The 18,257-nt window shown below is 44.3% G+C and overlaps 1 protein-coding gene across 1 annotated transcript in view; it reads left to right on the top strand.

The window, feature by feature from the left end:
* The window catches only part of ANOS1 (anosmin 1), a 191,677-nt gene that overhangs the window by 108,246 nt on the left and 65,174 nt on the right, over nucleotides 1-18,257 (top strand). Inside the window, exon 3 of the mRNA XM_027095459.1 lies at nucleotides 2,481-2,543. Within this exon, the coding sequence (XP_026951260.1) occupies nucleotides 2,481-2,543 (63 nt within the window). The remainder of the gene's footprint in view (nucleotides 1-2,480; nucleotides 2,544-18,257) is intronic.

Raw genomic sequence — 18,257 nt, 5'->3', positions numbered from 1 at the left:
GAGTGAAATGACAGATACTTAACTTGTAAGTAGCTGAGCCTCTGTCCGTGAAAACTCCCCAGGTCTTGTGGTGCGGTCCTGCTCCGTTGTAGGCCACTTCTTCAAATGAAAAAATTGCAAAGTATTTTAAAGAGTGCCACTTATTCATATCAAGTAGTCTTGAGAAGGAGTTAGGTCTAAGCGTATTTATTAAATGACCAGTAAAGTTTTTAGGCTAGGAGCCAATGTCTTGCAACAAATAAGGATAACTCTGTGGGGTAAGGCATTGGCTGTACCTTTAGGAAACAAAACTCACTCTTTAGGGAGCTCATGAACTATGTAAGGTAGACAAGTTTTAAACTATTTCATTGCTATTAGAAAAATGGTATTCTTTTAGAATCGTTATATTGGTGAAAAATTGTACATTTGTTTTAGAACATGCTTGGAAGAGGTGAACACTAATAGACTTGGGACAAGCTTATATAGGTCTTGGAAAAGCATCATTGACGAGCTCAAGTTTTTTTAATTAAAATAACTAAAAATGAATTGTTCATATGCAACATTAAAGGATATAAAATCTAGAATATTCTCACAAGCAGTAGACTGATTCTTAAATAATACTTACATGAACCAGGAAAGAGCCATTACAGACCCTGTTTTCATCAAATTCTACAGCAGTTCTTTTTCTCCCCCAGCTTTATTGAGATATAAGTGACATATATAACGTTGTGTAAGTTTAAAGTGTACAGTGTGATGGTTTGATACACACATATATTGGGAAATGTTTACCACAGTAAGGCAGTTCTTTTTAAAGTTTAGCGTAAGCACCAAGATTTTCAGGAGAACTTGCTAGACTCTGTACACCTAGTGCCTTTCCCATGAACTCCAAGGTGATGCTCATATTACTGGTCATTTATCGCACTTTGAGAGCAGTGCTGTGACAGACTGACAGTTGATACAGTCAGTAGTTTGTTTTCATATATGCATTTTTGATTGAAAAAAATAGCAGTGGACATTTGCAAAGTAAATTTCACCATAGAGTCTTCCAGTTCATCTTTTTTTTTTTTCCGGTACGCGGGCCTCTCACTGTTATGGCCTCTCCCGTTGCGGAGCACAGGCTCCGGACGCGCAGGCTCAGCGGCCATGGCTCACGGGCCCAGCCGCTCCGCGGCATGTGGGATCTTCCCGGACTGGGGCATGAACCCGCGTCCCCTGCATCGGCAGGCGGACTCCCAACCACTGCGCCACCAGGGAAGCCCTTCCAGTTCATCTTTAAACTGTATCTTTATTTTACAACAGGGAGGTTGCTAGAAAGTAAAGTGAAAATATAGTACAGGTGTATGTTCTGAATTCTACATTATATATGTCTGAAATTTAACTGAGAATTTTGATATCAACTGGAAAATTTATCAATAATGAAAGTCAGATACATAGAGTAATCATGAGCTTATGGGAACCAGGGTATGCCAATATTTAGATAACTGTCATTTCACTCTGCGAGATGATTAATTTGTACTAATTAAAATTTGCATTAAAATATAATTTGGAGAATCAAATATCCATTCATATGAATGTAAGATTTTAATTTCAATCATGAGGCCTGGCTGTTATCTCTTATTTATTACAATATATTATATAGATAGTATATATAGTACTATATTTTAAGTGTTATAATTGTACGTTATATATAGTAGTATGTATATAAAACCTACATTTACATGTATATATACTTTGTTCATTCAGTAATATATTATTTATTATTACAGTTGTTACTGAGCAGTGGATCCTGGCTATTATCTTTGATTTATTAAATCCTATATGTAAATTACATATATGTATTCAAACTGTATTCTGAAGCTCTTATGGGAGAGTCTCATACTCAGGCTTACTCCATACATTTTAATAGAGTAATTAAACTGGGTAAATGTGAACGCTGCTGGATTCACTGAGATAAACACATGAGTTAACAATAATGGGTGTGATATATATATATATATATATATATACATATATATATATATACACACACACATATACATATATTTAATGCAATACTTCAGTCACTTACAGAAGAATATTCAAAAAAACCCTATGTTGTCAATTTAAAAGCAAGTTATCGTTAAGGTTGACGAGGAAAAAATTCATCTGTAACAACAACCTTTAGAAACTATTTTTTACTGAATAAAAATAAATATCCAAACTGCTGTGCCTGACAGGGAATACACCTGCTTCTCCTGCATGTCGCCTTCAGACTCTGCAGCTTTCCTTTTTCGATTGTGTGGAAACGTATGTCTTTCTGTCCCTGCTCGGTCATGATGCTCTTGTCTCGGATTCCTAGGATACGCACAGTTACGATGAACTGTTGATTAATTGGATTTCCTAAAGTCACTGGGAAAAGTAGGCCCTGAGAAGTCAGGAGTGTGCACAGGCGGGTTCTTTCCTTTTGGGCTTTGTTTTTTTCCCGTGTTAACTGATTGGTTTTCACTGTTCATCTCTCCTAGTGCCTGGAGCCCTGCAAGGTGTCCTGGGACCTGCGGAAGCAGCAGTGCCAGAGCTTCTGTGAGGTAAGCGGCCCCGTACACAGCCACGGACACTTGGGACGCAGTTGCAGGCTGACCACGTGCCAGTGGGTCCTTGGCATGGGAGGGCATCATGTTCTGGGGCTGGGGAAGTTCACTTTCCTTCAGGTGTGTGTGTGTGTGCATGTGTGTGTAAATTCACATTAAAAAAGTTCTCGAGACTTCTTAAAACCTAGCCCCCTGCTGCTTCCATTATTAGTTAATCAGACAGTAGAACTTTTTTTTAGCATCAATGAAGAAGGGTTCCAGCCGTTGCCCTCCTCCCACCTCACGTTATGGCTCTTCTGTGGGTGATTCTCGGCCTGATGATTCTCATGCTTTTGGAGGAAGCCGCCCTTTTATTAGCGGTGGGGTTTCTCAGAGATTTTCACCTGGCTGTTCACCCTCTGGGCAGCCCATACTCTGGGCTGAGGCTTGCCCACGTTTTCCCGTATGGAAGGCACCATACTTTCCCCGTGCTCTCGGGTAGATGATAGAGCGTTGCTGTCCCAGACCACCACTGTCTAAAATCATCAGTTGTGCTGAAGAGGGGGAGGGCTGCTTTGCTGCACTGTCTCTTCCAGGGCAAACCAGGGACCCAGGGACCTGCCGTGAAGCAGCCAGGCTGACGGCACGGTGGCCGCTCAGAGTAAGAGCGGTCGGAAAGCCCGCAAGGGCCGTGAGCACAAGAGTTGGAAGAGTCCACTCTGGGGACCAAAGCCACACCGTGGAGGGTGGTGGCGAGGGAACGCCAGCAGACATGCCCGTGCGGCATCAGAGGGAAACGACACTGCAGAGCTTCTTTGAGTGGAATGGGGGGCTGGTAGGGCACTTCCGAGCTTCTCCAAACAGACACGGTGGTCTGGTCCCGCCCCCGTGCGGGAGCTGCCGAGGGGGTCCTGTTGCCTGCGTTTCACCTTGGAGGGCACACAGATTCCGTTCTGCAAACATGCCTGTGGACCTGGGGTCATAACAGCGCCATCGGTTTTTTGTTTGTTTGTTTTTAATTAATTTATTTATTTTTGGCAATGTTGGGTCTTCGTTGCTGTGCGCGGGCTTTCTCTAGTTGCGGCGAGCGGGGGCTGCTCTTCGTTGCGGTGCGCGGGCTTCTCACTGCCGTGGCTCCTCTTGTGGTGAAGCATGGGCTCTATGTGCGTGGGCTTCAGTAGTTGTGGCTCGTGGGCTCAGTAGTTGTAGCGCACGGGCTTAGTTGCTCCACAGCATGTGGGATCCTCCTGGACCAGGGATCGAACCTGTGTCCCCTGCATTGGCAGGCAGATTCTTAACCACTGAGCCACCAAGGAAGCCCCAGCTCCATCAATTTTAAGGTGCGTAAAATACATCCTCAGTCCTGATGCCGTCTGACCTTCCCGACAAGCATGGAGATAAGCAGGGCACACTGTAAGTCCACAGAGCTGTGTGTGGAAGCGTGCAAGCCTGGGAAGCTGGAAATTATCAAGTCACATGGCTCACCCACTGCAGGTGGCAAGACGGCCTCTCAGCTCCATCTCTGACCCCTCTCCCCATGTCCACGTGTTGCTGTGGCTGGATTCCCCTTGGACGGTTACAGGGGCTCACTGTGTTACAGGGTTATTTTAGAAAAGTGTTTAGTGTTGTTTTGGAAAGCTAGAATGGAAGTGTTTCTCAACTGCTAACGTAATCAATACGTGATCTTCCTAATCTCAGTTTTATTTTGCTCCAAAAGCTTCTACTCAGCATTTTGTGACTGGCTGGAATATGGGTGATTTGCAAACTTACATAATGACATCTGTTGCCAGAAGTACCTGGGGGCTGAGGATTTTACCATAAGTGAAGTCTTTGGAAGCACTTTGTAGTCGTGAACTTCAAAATGCTTGTGATAATACGTAGGACTGGCAGGTATTTGAAGTTACATAGCCAATTGCTCTGCTACTGACACACACAGCTAAGCTAACGATTTAGTGTCAAATCAGATAGAAGAGCTCTCCTGTGTCTTTTTGTATCTTGTCCTTTTCTGGACGTTGGAGATGACACAGAGGAGGATAAATCATGGCTTCTGCCCTCCCTCAAGGGAGCTGACATATTACACTTCAGGTTTTCCAGAATATCTTCAGGCTTTTTTAGGGATCCAATCCAAACTTTCCCAGGAAACATGCTTACCTGCCATTCACATGAATGTTTCTTTATATTACTTACCTCTTCCTGCATAAAAAATGACCCCCAAACTTAGTGGCTGAACACAGCACACAGTTTCTTTGGGTCAGGAGTTTGGGCACAGCTTAACTGCATTCTCTGCCCAGCATCTGTCAAGTCTGTAATCAAGGTGTTGACCGGGCTGCCTTCTCATCTGGGGGCTCGACTGTAGGAGAATCTGCTTGTAGGCTCATTGCAATTGTCAGCAGAATTCACTTCCTTGCAGTTGTAGGACTGCGGTCCTGTTTCCTTGATGACTCTTGGCTGGAGTACACTCTTAGCTCCTAGAAGTTGCCTGTGGTCCCTCCCCATGTGGCCCCCTTCATTGGCAGGTCACAAAACAGCTATGTACTTCTTTAAGGCCAGAATCCTGATTTCCAGTCTGCTGAGACGGAACTTTATATAACACAACGTAATCTCAGGAGTGACAGTTCTTCACCTTGGCCATATTCTATTGGTTAGAAGCAGACACACACACACACACACACACGGAGGTGATTACACCAGCGCAGGTCATGACTCGGTGGGGCTCATTCTAGGCTGTGGAGGGATTCAGGTCCCTTGAGACATAGAACAGAGAAGTTTGATCAGAAATGGAAACAAGCAAACAATAAACAAAACTGATGAATCTGTGCAAAGACAAGGGCAGTAAGGCCATCCCTGTGTCTCCTACATTCTATAAAGTGCACTCCTACTTTACTTTGTATTCTGTTCTGTACACAAGCTGTACATATATATGCTGCTGTAGGATCTAGAGGAACAAGATGTGCCCTGCTCTTCGCTTGGTAAACACATGATCCCTTAATATCGCTGACTCTGTGTTGATAGTTTTACATCTGATCCCTGAGAAGGGAGATATATTTGAAACCTTTCTCTCTGAAATTCCAGATGTGATAGTGGGCTTCTGTAATTGCCGTTCTCTCTGAAATAACCGTGAGGACATCTGAACCACGTCGGTTTATTAAAATGGGACTCGTGTGTACAAATTGTGATCTGCTGTTGGCAGAAAGGTTAATTGGAACTTGAAAGGTGGGGAAAACAGACGCCAGTTAATGTGAGGGACTTTGTGGAGAGACCTCAGCCCGCTGGTCCAATAACTCAAAGCCTTAACGTGCAATTTTAGCTGCTTCGATTGTTCTTATCTCGCTCTGCGTTTTTTTGCTTCTGTTTTATTTTGCAGTAAATGTCTGACTGTTATGCTTAAACAGACTGAATCCTGAAAGGACTCATCCCTGTTTCAGTATTTTTAAGGCTAGTCATTCATTGAGACAGACCCGTCCATGCCCCTGGTTACCACATTATGTATTAAGAATGCGTACAAGTTCCATATTGTCAGGAACCTAAGCTTTCCCTTGGTAAGAGTTCGGACCCAGAAGGACTCCAGGTTTTATTCTGCTCCAACAGAAACAACTAGACTGTTAGATATATTTGGCCCCATGTGTATATTTGCAAGATGGTCTGAGCTTTATCTTCTAAGGCATGAGCTTGCAAACAACACCCTACACAGCAAACCTGGTCTGCCTCTTATTTTTGTAAGTAAAGTTTTATTGGAACTTGGCCAAACCAGTTTTTTTTTATATATCATGTATGGCTGCTTTTGTGTTACAACAGCAGAGTTGGGTAGTTGTGATATATCATATGGTCCACAAAGTGGAAACTTTACAGGAAGTCTGGCCCTTTACAGAAAGCGTGTTCCAACTCCTGATCTAAGAAGAAGAACCAGTCATAATGCTATCACACAACCTACCTAACCATTCAGACTGTCATGATTTCTTAGTCTGTATTACCAGCACCAATTTCTAGACAGAAAGTATTTTCTTGGTAATTTTAGTCATGAAGTTCTGCTATGTGGAAAAGATTTTCAGGGGCATGTTAATAATAACATACCTAGAATCCATTCATGGCCTCCTCATGTAGTGATCTCTTTAACTTCTCATATGACTATCTATACAGTTCTACTTTTGCTGCTTTTTCAGGCTGATGGCAGAGTTAACAATGTTATTCTTTTTAATGACATAGTTAAGTATATTAGAACAGGAATCTTTTTGTTTTAATTTTTCACATTTATTAACTCATCATAGGGTTCACCCCAGAATACGTTTTCTGCCTTTGGATAACGTATGAACTCTGACAAAAGTCACCATCAGCATTCATTGGGAAAGTCTCCAGTATGAATCTTTGGGGGCAAATTAAGATAAACATCTTGTCTCCAGAACCCTTTGGGATCCTGATGTAGCTTACAGAAAAAAGAGGCAGTTCTGGTACACAGAGTATTAGGACACTCTGTTCACCTTTTAATGTTTGGGGTAAATGACAGCCCAAGGCTATGGGTGTCTCTCAAGCCTAGATCCGAATCATAAGGGATGATTTCTCTGATTCACAAGGGATGATTTCGCATGTGTCCTTTATGAAACGTGTTATTTTCCGTGATAGAGACATAGATAGATTGTGCTTCATTGCTTTAGTTTATTAACTAGCCATTAGCCCCTTCCTCTTACTTTTATAAAACCTTAAGCAACATGATAAACTATTACAGTTTTTCGTACTAGTCATAAAATGCATGTTTTCCCATGTTTAAATGTGTTTTTCTTACAACTGATGTAATCTTGAATTATAAATGAACATGTCCTTTTTCCTTGTTAACAGTATATAAAATAGTCACGTGTGTTACAGCTGTTGTTGTCTTAGTTTCGTTCTTTTTTTAAAAGATAAATTTATTTATTTATTTTTGTCTGTGTTGGGTCTTCGTTGCTTTGCGTGGGCTTTCTCTAGTTGCAGCGAGCGGGGGCTACTGTTTGTTGCGGTGCGCGGGCTTCTCATTGCGGTGGCTTCTCTTGTTGCCGAGCTCGGGCTCTAGGCGCACGGGCTTCAGTGATTGTGGCTCACAGGCTCTAGAACGTAGGCTCAGTAGTTGTGGCTCATGAGCTCTAGAGCACAGGCTCAGTAGTTGTGGCACACGGGCTTAGTTGCTCCGCGGCAGGTGGAATCTTCCCGGACCAGGGCTCGAACCTGTGTCCCCTGCACTGGCAGGCGGATTCTTAACCACTGCGCCATCAGAGAAGGCCCCTGTTGTCTTAGTTTTTATGACACCTGATACATCTTCGTTTATGAATGGGCTTCTTGCTGATGAAACACCTCCCATCTTTAATTCTGATGTGTTTGACTTCATAATATCCCCACCCTAGTAGGATGTCCGCTGAGATGTCAACCTTGGCCGTATGAAATGTGCACTAAGGGTCATGGAAAGCTGAGACCTCACCTGCGTCAGGGGTCAGTCAGTGAGGGAAGCATCCATTGTTGATACTGAGCTTGTCATTCGATCAGCCTGGATTCTCATCGATCCAGTCCTGGTCAGGATGAAATTAGGAATAAAAAAGAGGTGTTCACTCTGCCACAGATGGCATTATTGATTCATTTCTTTGTGCTTTTTGATTTTCAAAATATTTTCCCATATGACTCCATTTGATTTCATAGCAATTCTTAGAAGTTAGGTCTGAATTTTACTAGGCGAACTTTATGGGCAGTGAAATCAGCACACAAGGAGAAAATGTTTTATTGGCCCAAGACGACATGGTTCAGAGGCAGAGGAGTAAGATCTAAAATCGAGCGGGTGTGCCTTCTAGTTAACGTTTCTTTCCCCCTGTCCTCCATCCCAGACACCTGTCTACCCCTGCTCCATGAATGAGCCTATCTCTTTTGTAAAATTGTTGGTCCAACCATTTGTGTGTGAACAGGCTAACTCTCAAATGAGAAGGAAGCTTTGATGATGCAGAATCATAGTTAGTTAAAGGTACTTCAAGGCATTGAAGGAAGAACACGGCTCCTTACTACTTACTACAGGGTCTCTTTGGCCGTGGGATGTTCCAACGTGACTGGAAAGACACCTCAAAACTAAGGTGTCAGATGTTATCTGCTCTTCTTGCTGTCAAAACTTGTCCTGCCTCCGCCGCTCCACAACCCAGTGTCATGTCTTCAAATCTCGGGTATTAAGTAAACGCATCGCTTCAGGAGCTCAGGCAGAGCCGTCACCTGTCTGGGAATGTCTCTGCAGAAGTTAAAGGTACTGAAAGAAGCTGATGAGAGCTAAGCAGGAACAGGATGTAATCTGCCCCAGATGTTTGCATGCGGGGGAAGGACGAGCACGTAGAATTGAATACAGGTCTTTTGCTTCAGTGGACCAGAACGACAGCTGACCTGATGACAGTATCCTCGTGAAGGGCAAGTGGAGATGGACCTTGGTGCTGTTTTTTGAACGTAGTCACGTCTTTTCTTTCCTGGGGGTGGGGATATACCAGAACGTAATAGAATAAAGCTGGCTTTGGGTGCTACACCATGGGGTTCATGATACAGTCACCTCTAGTCTTTTGAAAAGTCAACTAGTGACTCGTTCGGAGTCCATTAAATTAAGGTCCAGTATACAAGAGGGACTCAATCTTTATTAAAAAGGTTTGCTCTGTTGGAATATCTTCCCTGAGAAAGTTATGTTATAGTACGGCTCCCGAGTCCTCCCTTTAGGGGAGTTGTTCATATCTGGGGGGCGGCACCAGGATGGCTCTTGAGGTGTATGACTGGTGGGTAAGAAGCACAGGTTCTTCTTACTTGTACAGTGTGAGTGCTTGAGCAGAAGAGAGATGTTGGTGGGTTAGTCCAGGGTGGCAGTGGTGGAGGTGGGCAGAAGTGGGCAGCACATATTCTGAAGGCAGAGCCGACAGAATCTGATGACACGTTGCATGGGACGAATCGGGGGAATGAAGCGTTGATGGTGATGGCGGGGTCTTTGTCATGAACAGCTGGGGGAGGGAGCTGGCATGACCTTGAGCAGATACTGACAAGTGGGGTATGTGAGAGGCACAGGTTTTGTGGGCGGGGGAGGGGGTGGAGAAAGGATGGCCAGAGGCTTGGTGTCGAGCATGCTGTGTCTGAGACGTAAGTTAGACCTGCACTCGAGATGTGTCGTGGGCACATAGATACGTGAGTCTGGAGTTGAGAGGTCAGGCTGGACATACAAATGTCATGGTGGATAGATGGTATTTAAAGTCATGAAGCTGGATGAAGTGGTAGAGGGACAAGAGCTTCATGGGTTATGTCCTAAATCAGTCCTGCTGGTGGACTAAGCGGGGGCTGTTAAGATGGGAGAAGGTCCACACGAGGGTGGAGTTCTAAAGGACACATGGCAACAGCTTCTCAAGAAGGAAGAGGTGATCAGTTGCATCTGCAGGACGATGGAGGTCTGAAAATTGGTCACTGGATACCGTGATGCACAGGTCACAGTCGACCTTAACAAGAGCAGAGTTAGCGGGTGGCTGCAGAGAAAGCCTGATTGATGTGTTCCAGAGGAGTGGTAGGGAGAGACGGAGAGAGGAGGGGGTATGAGAACATTTCAGAGAGCACGGATCGCTGTGGAAGGTTGTGGGTGAAGGGCTGAGCAGGGTAACCCCACATTACATCACGTTTGGAGTGAAGAAATCATCCCGTAGTCTAAGCGGATGGGAACTGTCCTGAAGAGAGAGGGTGTGTGATGCTGGAGGAGAGGGGAGAACTGCAGAAGCACGTGACCTGAAATGGCAGTGGCGTCCACTGCACCACGTGAGGAAGGTTTGACGTGGCAGTAAAGGACCATGCCTCCTTGTCGCAGGACGAGGTAGCGAATGAGAGCACACGGGCCGGCTTCCGGTGTATAGGCGGGTGTGAAAGGGGATTCGTGGAAGTGTCCCTCTCAACGCTTCACTTCTCTCCGTGAAATGGGGTGGTTAGCTGAGAGTGATGGAGCCTGGGGTGACCAGCACGTAGCACATTTTCCCAAAAGCGTTAGCTTTTATCACTGTAATGAGTAAACTTTTATTTTTTACAAATGATAAACATTTACCTTTTATATTTTTATAGTAAAGAAAAGTATTAATGATATAGTCTGGGTTGTGGTCCTTGGTCAAGGTGCAGATTTGGTCCAAGTTTTCTTTTCCACTTAGTGAGGGTGGGAGTAATGGGATCGAAACGTCTCAAGGAATGCTGAAGATTTTTATAATCGTTATGAGATTCCCTTTACCATCATCTTATAAAGGAAGCTGTCCTCATTAAATCAAATTTCACAGTCCTGGAAAATGAGGATATCAAGAATATTGAATGACGTTTTATGGTCGTTCAGTAAATTATTCATTGGGTGGAACGTGTTCTCCATGGAATGCAGCCTTTTTTTTCTTTTCATTTTTTTAAACAGTGAGGTTCAATTTTCATTGAATTTTTATGTGTTGCTGGGGAGTATACCATGAGACTCTATTGAGGAGAATTGATGAGTTTTGAAAATTTATAAGAGGCTGAGACCGGAGGCTATTTTGAATGATTTAAAGACCTATCCTGTCTCAAAAGAGGGACTAGCCAGGTAGCTACACAAGGAGTTAGGGGAATATCATAGAAATTACAAAAGCATCTAATTTAAGTAAAAAATCAAAGATGCATGTAAAGCACTTAAACAGTGTCTGAACATAACAGACATTGGATAAATAGTAGCTCTTTTTATTATGATGGCGGAGGGCCAGGTCGCCACTTTGGAATTCTATGACGGGTCAGTAGAAGACAGCCTTAAAAGGTCCCACTCGAATAGTAAATGTACAGGAGGAAATGTACAACAGATGCACACAACTCTGTCCACAAGTTGAAGTTCCTTCCTAAGACCACCTGGGTGGGAAAGAGGAGAGACAAGTGGCTGGGTCAGGGGCTTTGATTTTGGGGAAATGGTTTTTGTGTTTTTACCTTGAGAAGGCTTTGAATACATTTATAAGCCGAGGGGAAATGACCGTCATCGGGAGTGTAAAGTGGGAGATTCGTTGGGGGAAAAGCCCAGATTTCTGGAGTCAGAAACTAGGCTTGAATCAGGTTTCAGTGCAGCGATGGAGAGACTCAGCTTCTGCAGATGCCAGCTGCAGCTCCCCGGGGCCAGAGCAGCGCTTCCCAGGCCTGGTCCTTCACACACGTCACCTGGAATCTTGCTGAAGTGCAGATTCTGTCTTAGCAGGCATGGGCTCTCGGCACGAGAGTCTCCGTTTCCCCAGCAGTGCAGATGCTGCTGGGTGAAGGACTAGTGTGTGGATTCCCCTTCTTTGATACTGGGGTTCCCTATAAGCTCTCACTTTGAGGTGCCTACAGATGAAGTCTTGTGATTTCTTCTGTGGTATTCTATAGAGAGAAAATGTGCAATGGCTGATAATGATTGAAAATAAACAGATGAAAATGGTTTTTTAAAAGTGGAAGGGCTTCCCTGGTGGTGCAGTGCTTAGGCAGATCCCACATGCCGTGGAGCAACTAAGCCCACGAGCCACAGCTACTGAGTCCACGTGCCACAACTACTGAGCCCACGTGCGTAGAGCCCATGCTCCGTAATAAGAGAAGCCATGGCAGTGAGAAGCCCACGCACCGCTACGGAGAGTAGCCCCCGCTCGCTGCAACTAGAGAAAGCCTGCGCACAGCAGCAAAGACCCAACGCAGCCATACATACATACATACATACATAAAGAAATCAAACCCTCACACTTTTATCATTCAAAACGCATAATTATAATTGTCGGTTTGTCTCTGTCCCCAGACGGAAGGTATTTCACTGGGTACAGAATTTCCAGTTAGCAATTTTTAAAAAATGAGTTGTTTAAAAATCTTTTCGTTTTCTTTGGTCTTGTATATTTTCTGAAAAATCTCCGACATTCTTTTTTTTCCAACTGTTTATGAAGAATCTGTTTATATCTCTGTCTGCTTTTAAGTGTTTCTTTCTGTGTCCAGTTTTAATATGATTATGGATACCTTGATGGGGTGGCCTTTATGTGTCTTCTGTTGGGGGTCACTAAGTTTCTTCTAATTGTGGGCTTATAATTTTAATCAAATTTTAAACACATGGGCCAATTTTTTTCCTGCCCCGTCCTCTGTGTCCTGTCTTCTGGGGCCCTAAATATACATGACAGACTTTATATGGTCTCCTGGGTCAGTCAGTCTCTGATCATGTTTTTTGCTCATTTTTTTCCCCCAATGTCTGCTTCATTTTGATAGTTTTTGTCATTGTGTCTTCAGGTTCCCAACAAGTGATCTTTTCTTCTACAGTGTCTGACACTTTTTCAATCCTCTCTGGCATGTTTTTGTTCCTTCATTTTTACTTCTGGAAGTTCCATGCAGGTCTTTACTGCATCTTCTGTTCCTCTCCTCTCTGTGTCCATGTTTTCTTCTACATTCCTGGGCATATAGAGCGTATTTATAATAACCTTTTATTGATAACTGTCCTTTCCTGCTAATTACATCACCTGTGTTGTTTCTGGCTCTGTTTCTTTAGATTCTCTATTTCCCTTTTGGTTGTGTGTCATAGTTTCCTGCTTCTCTGCACGCCTGATGATTTTTTTTTAAGTACTTTTTTTTAAATAATTAATTTTTGGCTGCCTTGGGTCTTCATTGCTGCACACAAGCTTTCTGTAGTTGCGGCGAGCAGGGGCTACTCTTCGTTGCTGTGCGCGGGCTTCTCATTGCCGTGGCTTCTCTTATTGCGGACCACGGGCTCTCGGCATGTGGGCTTCAGTAATTGTGGCACGCGGTTTCAGTGGTTGTGGTGCATGGGCTTAGTTGCTCCGCGGCATGTGGGATCTTCCCGGACCAGGGATCGAATCCGTGTCCCCTGCATTGGCAGGCGGATTCTTAACCACGGAGCCACCAGGGAAGTCCAGCATGCCTGATGATTTCTGATTGGATGTCAGATTTTCGTGTTCTGAATTTTGCTATATTTTGTAAAAAGCATTCGATCGTTATGGCATGTAGTTAGTTGAGATCAGTTTGCTTTTGTAGAGACTTGCGTTTAAACTTTCTGAGGGCAGATTCAGAGCAGCCTTTAGTCTAGGGCTAATTTGTCCCCATTACTATAGTGGTATTTTTCTGAGGACTCTATCCGATGCCCTGTGTATCGTGTATCCTTTCTGCTCTGACGGTTAGAATGTGAGGTAGTAGCCTGCTTAGACTCCAGGAATTGCTTGCTCTAGTGCTTTCTGTCTGTTCCTTCCCCGGTCTCGTGTACTTTCACCTCATGCGTGTTCAAGAAACAGACTTAATGGGCATAGAGAACAGACTTGTGGTTGCCAAGGGGGAGGGGGTTGGGAGAGGGGTGGAGTGGGAGTTTGGGGTTAGCAGATGTGAGCTCTTACATGTAGGATGGATAAACAACAAGGTCCTACTGTAGAGCACAGGGAACTCTGTTCAGTGTCCTGGGGTAAACCATAATGGAAAAGAAGATGAAAGAAAAAAAAAAAAAGAATGTTAAAAGAAAGCAGTATTCAGCCCAAAACTTGAGGGGTCCCTCACAGCTCTCTGGGTTTCTCTTTGCCTAGTTCCATCCTTCCTGATTTTCTGCCCACAAGACCTACTCGTTTCAGCCTCCTCAAACTTTGGTCTCTTTCTCCTCGACTCAGAAGAGCTGCAGGACGACCTTTGGGTCACCCCTCCTCGCACTGTGGACTTGAACCTACCCGCAGCCATGCATCGTCGGCCGTCTCCGGGCTCACCTCATTTGTGTGCTCTCTCAGGGCGTACAGCCCCGTGCTAGCTGTCGGCCGTTGTCTGCTGTTCCATGTATTCTGTCCAGTTTTATGGTTGTTTCCAGAAGGTCAGTCCCCACATTCCTCAACAGGCATGCGTAGAGGGTTTTTGGCAAATAAACCAAGTGAATTGAAGCTCTCCAGCCTGTGCCCTGACGACTCTGGTTTTGCGCAGTTGGTTCTTTATGGCTGAAAAGACACTGGCATTCAGACGGTCCTCTTCACTCCTGCCTTTCTTCATTTAAGACAGCTGTCACATCTTCTGAGCGCCTTCTTTGACAACTTCACGTGAGCTCGTGTCTCTCCTGTGTTTAGTAACTGATACGGTCATTTACGTTTTAGCGCTCCTGAAAGGCGGGCAGAGTGGCAGCAGAGCCGTGACTGCCTCCTCCTTGTCCCTGTCGTATGACACACTGCTGGACACTGTCGAGACGTGTTTTGAATATGCGCTACCCGTTGTTCTCGCGGGGTTTGTACATGTCTGTGACAGTGCTTATGACATCGTGGTTTTGTTGTTTCAATGTCTGTCTCCTACAGAGGATTCTGGACTTCTCCAGAGAGTGATGGAAGCTTATCTCCCTTTCACATTTGTGCTTTTCTGGCTAATGAATCAGTATATTGCTCTAATCCAGAGTCTTTGAAGTCCGACACTCTTGACATTTTTGGTTAAATACTTCTTTGCCATGAGGCTGTCCTGTGCACTGTGGGGTCTGTAGCGGCATCCCTGAGCTCTGCCCACTCACTAGATGCCAGGAGCACTCCCCTTCCGGTTGTAAGGACCAAAAGATGTCTCCAGGCCTTGCCTTATCATACGCTCTGTGGGGCAAAAGTCACTTCTGCCGAGAACCCTTTTGCTAACCTATGGTATTTGTAATTTCCCTTGCACATTATAATGAGGAAATAACATTCTATTCACGTTAATTTCTAGTTCACTTTGCGATGGTACCAGCAGTCTAAAAGTGTGCTATCCATATAGTAGCGTATAAACAAAGGAAGAGAAATTTCAAGGAAGATTTCTGGGGTCCTGCGATTTATAAGAAGAAATATATGCATCTGGTCGTCGACCCCCTTTTTGGCACAGAGGTCCTCGGGAATGTCCTAAGTGGTGAGAGCGCTCACAAGGTGTCTTTTGTTACTTTAATGAGGTGACCTTGGCAAAGCCCCTGCTCACAGGGGGCCGGTTGCCAGGGGAGCAACCCTGTAGTTAGGGGTTGGAACTTTCCTCCCACCCTCTGACTTAAGGGAAGGGGGGAAGAGCCGGAGATTGACTTCAGTCCTCAGCGGCCCATGAGCTGATCAGTCATGCCCGAGTAATGAGGCCTCCGTCAAACCCCCGGAGGACCGGGTTCAGAGAGCTTCCTGGTTGGTGAACATGTGGAGATTTGGGAAGAGTATCTGGTGTCCTTTCCCCATACCGTGCCCTGTGCACGGCTTCTGTTTGGCCGTTCCCGCCTTACATCCTTTTGTAAGAAACTGGTCATACAGTAGGTGAAATGTTTCTCTGATTTCTCTGAGGCACTCTAGCAAACTAATTGAACCTGAATGGGGCTTGTCGGAACCTCCAATCTGTAGCCCTTTGGTCAGAAGCACAGGTGACAGCCTGAACTTGGAACTGGCCTGTGCAGAGGCAGTCGGGGATGTCGTCCTGTAGGACTGAGCCCGTGACCTGTGGGGTCTGATGCCGTCTCCAGGAAGATAGTGTCACGATTGAGTTGAGTTGTGTAAACACCCAGCGAGGGTCTGAGAATTGCTTGGTGTTTGTGCGGGGAATGCCCCCCCCCCGATGACGTTGGAATTGGGGGTACAGACCTTTTATAATTTCTAAGACTGTGAAAATGTATCTCTTTTCTGAAGTATGATTGTGCTTGTAACTTGGATGGGGCAGGATTTGCAAAATTCTCTGAGATGGAAACGTTAGAAAAAATCAGAGTAAATATGTACATTTAACAACTTGACAATTTATTCCTCCTCAAAAGAAATTTTTCATACGAGTATTTTAGGTAATCTGTAATTAACCTCTTGTGTTCCTCATTGTTTTTTCGTTTTTGTAGAATTTCTAGAATGATGTTTTAAAACTGTAGTACTTCTCTTCGGGGCTAGCACTAATTTCAGCACGCTTATGTGGCAGAACCTGTGCCAGGTGTTCAGTATACGTCAGCGCTTAGGGTCATAGTTCACAGGAAGTATTATCGCTATTCCCCTTGTACGTTTGGAGAAACCAAGACTTGCGGCACTGATGTTGTCACCACAGCATGCAGCTCCTGCCTTACTGATGTAGTTGCCGTGCCGTGAATGGAGTACCCTGTATTTGCTTCTGCCCTCGTGTTTGTCATTCTTTCCTTCTAGAATAGCCCTCTGCCCTTCCACACCACGCTTACCCAGTCAACTCATGCTAAGTGTTGACCGCCTATCGTAAAAGCTTTCCCCTTGTCTCATCCCCTTTTGGCCTCACGTGTGTGTACCTGCGTTACCTCCTGTGTCTACCTCTGTTTGAATACAAAGGAAACTGCTTAACGATGTCACCTGTTTGTTAGTAGAGACATAAACTGGAAGCATAGTGCGGCGTAACTGTCCTGCTCTTCTTCTGTTCATCAGTAGCTTCCTAGTACCTAGAATGCCAGTTTGGCTTCTGAGTCAGTATATAAAGGCTTCGCGGGGCTTCACAGACATGCCTGGTAGCTCCTAGTAACAAAATGCAGGACGAGGGGGAGAGAGGGAAATGGTGGTCTACCAAGTGTCCTAACTGTCCCTGATTCTCTAGAAAATTTTGAAGTTTTGGAATTATTTTTGTGCCTGGCGATCTTCCAGAGATCTTCCAGCATGATTCTGGAGTGACGCTCCCAGTGGAGAATTTGACCTTTGATAACCTCATACCGTGTGTCACATTTGCCTTCAAAATAAATAGAAAAGCCAAGGAAGAGGAAGCCGAGATAAACATATGTAAAGATGACTCTAATTTAGCAAAAGGGACGTGTACTCATAGGAAAGTGACTATTTTCGAATACATGTTTCTGATTTTCTCCTCATTTTACAGTATTCATGGCCAAGGTCTACAGTTTGCCTGGGAACCAAATTAACTGTAATCACATTTAATAAATTAGGATGTGTAACTGAGTTTCCAAGCAAATTATAATTTCATTTCCAAGCATAAATTAGAAACATGTGAACTGAGGATGCTTTTTCCTATTTCATGCATACTTAGCATTTAGATGCCTTCCTTGAAAGATACATCTGGTAGTTTGGGTTGTTTTTTTAAACAGTATAATGTCTTTATTTTTTATAGAAACTATATATGCCCATTGAAACATTTATATAACAAGCTGCACAGGAGACTAAAACTTAACCTTTACTCCAAAGTCTACCATCTGGAAATAGCCATGGTTACCTGTGCAGAGGAGTTATCATAGCAAACCTGTCCTTAGAAATTCCTGCCTAAAAGGTTGGCCCTTGGCTGGCTTCTGGAAACTTGGGCTGGGGGAGATTTTCCCACCAATCCCTAACTGAGAGGAGGGGGCTCACTGTTCTAAACTATTTTTTTCTCTTCCCTGTATTTTATTTATTTATTTATTTACTTTTTAACATCTTTATTGGAATATAATTGCTTTACAATGGTGTGTTAGTTTCTGCTGTACAAAAAGTGAATCAGCTATACATATATATATATATATCTCCATATCCCCTCCCTCTTGCATCTCCCTCCCACCCACCCTCCCTCTCCGACCCCTCTAAGTGGTCACAAAGCACCGAGCTGATCTCCCTGTGCTATGCGGCTGCTTCCCACTAGCTGTCCATTTTACATTTGGTAGTGTATATATGTCTATGATACTCTCTCACTTTGTCACAGCTTACCCTTCCCCCTCCCCACATCCTCAAGTCCATTCTCTACGTCTGCATCTTTATTCCTGTCCTGCCCCTAGGTTCTTCAGAACCATTTTTTTTTTTTATATTCCATATATATGTGTTAGCATACAGTATTTGTTTTTCTCTTTCTGAC

Source organism: Aethalodelphis obliquidens, unplaced genomic scaffold, assembly GCF_003676395.1.
Source record: "Aethalodelphis obliquidens isolate GAN/ISIS:26980383/991018 unplaced genomic scaffold, ASM367639v1 scaffold91, whole genome shotgun sequence".
Taxonomy (NCBI): Eukaryota; Metazoa; Chordata; class Mammalia; order Artiodactyla; family Delphinidae; genus Aethalodelphis; species Aethalodelphis obliquidens.
Note: the sequence above shows the minus strand (reverse complement) of the source record. Positions and strands in the feature narration are given on the sequence as shown.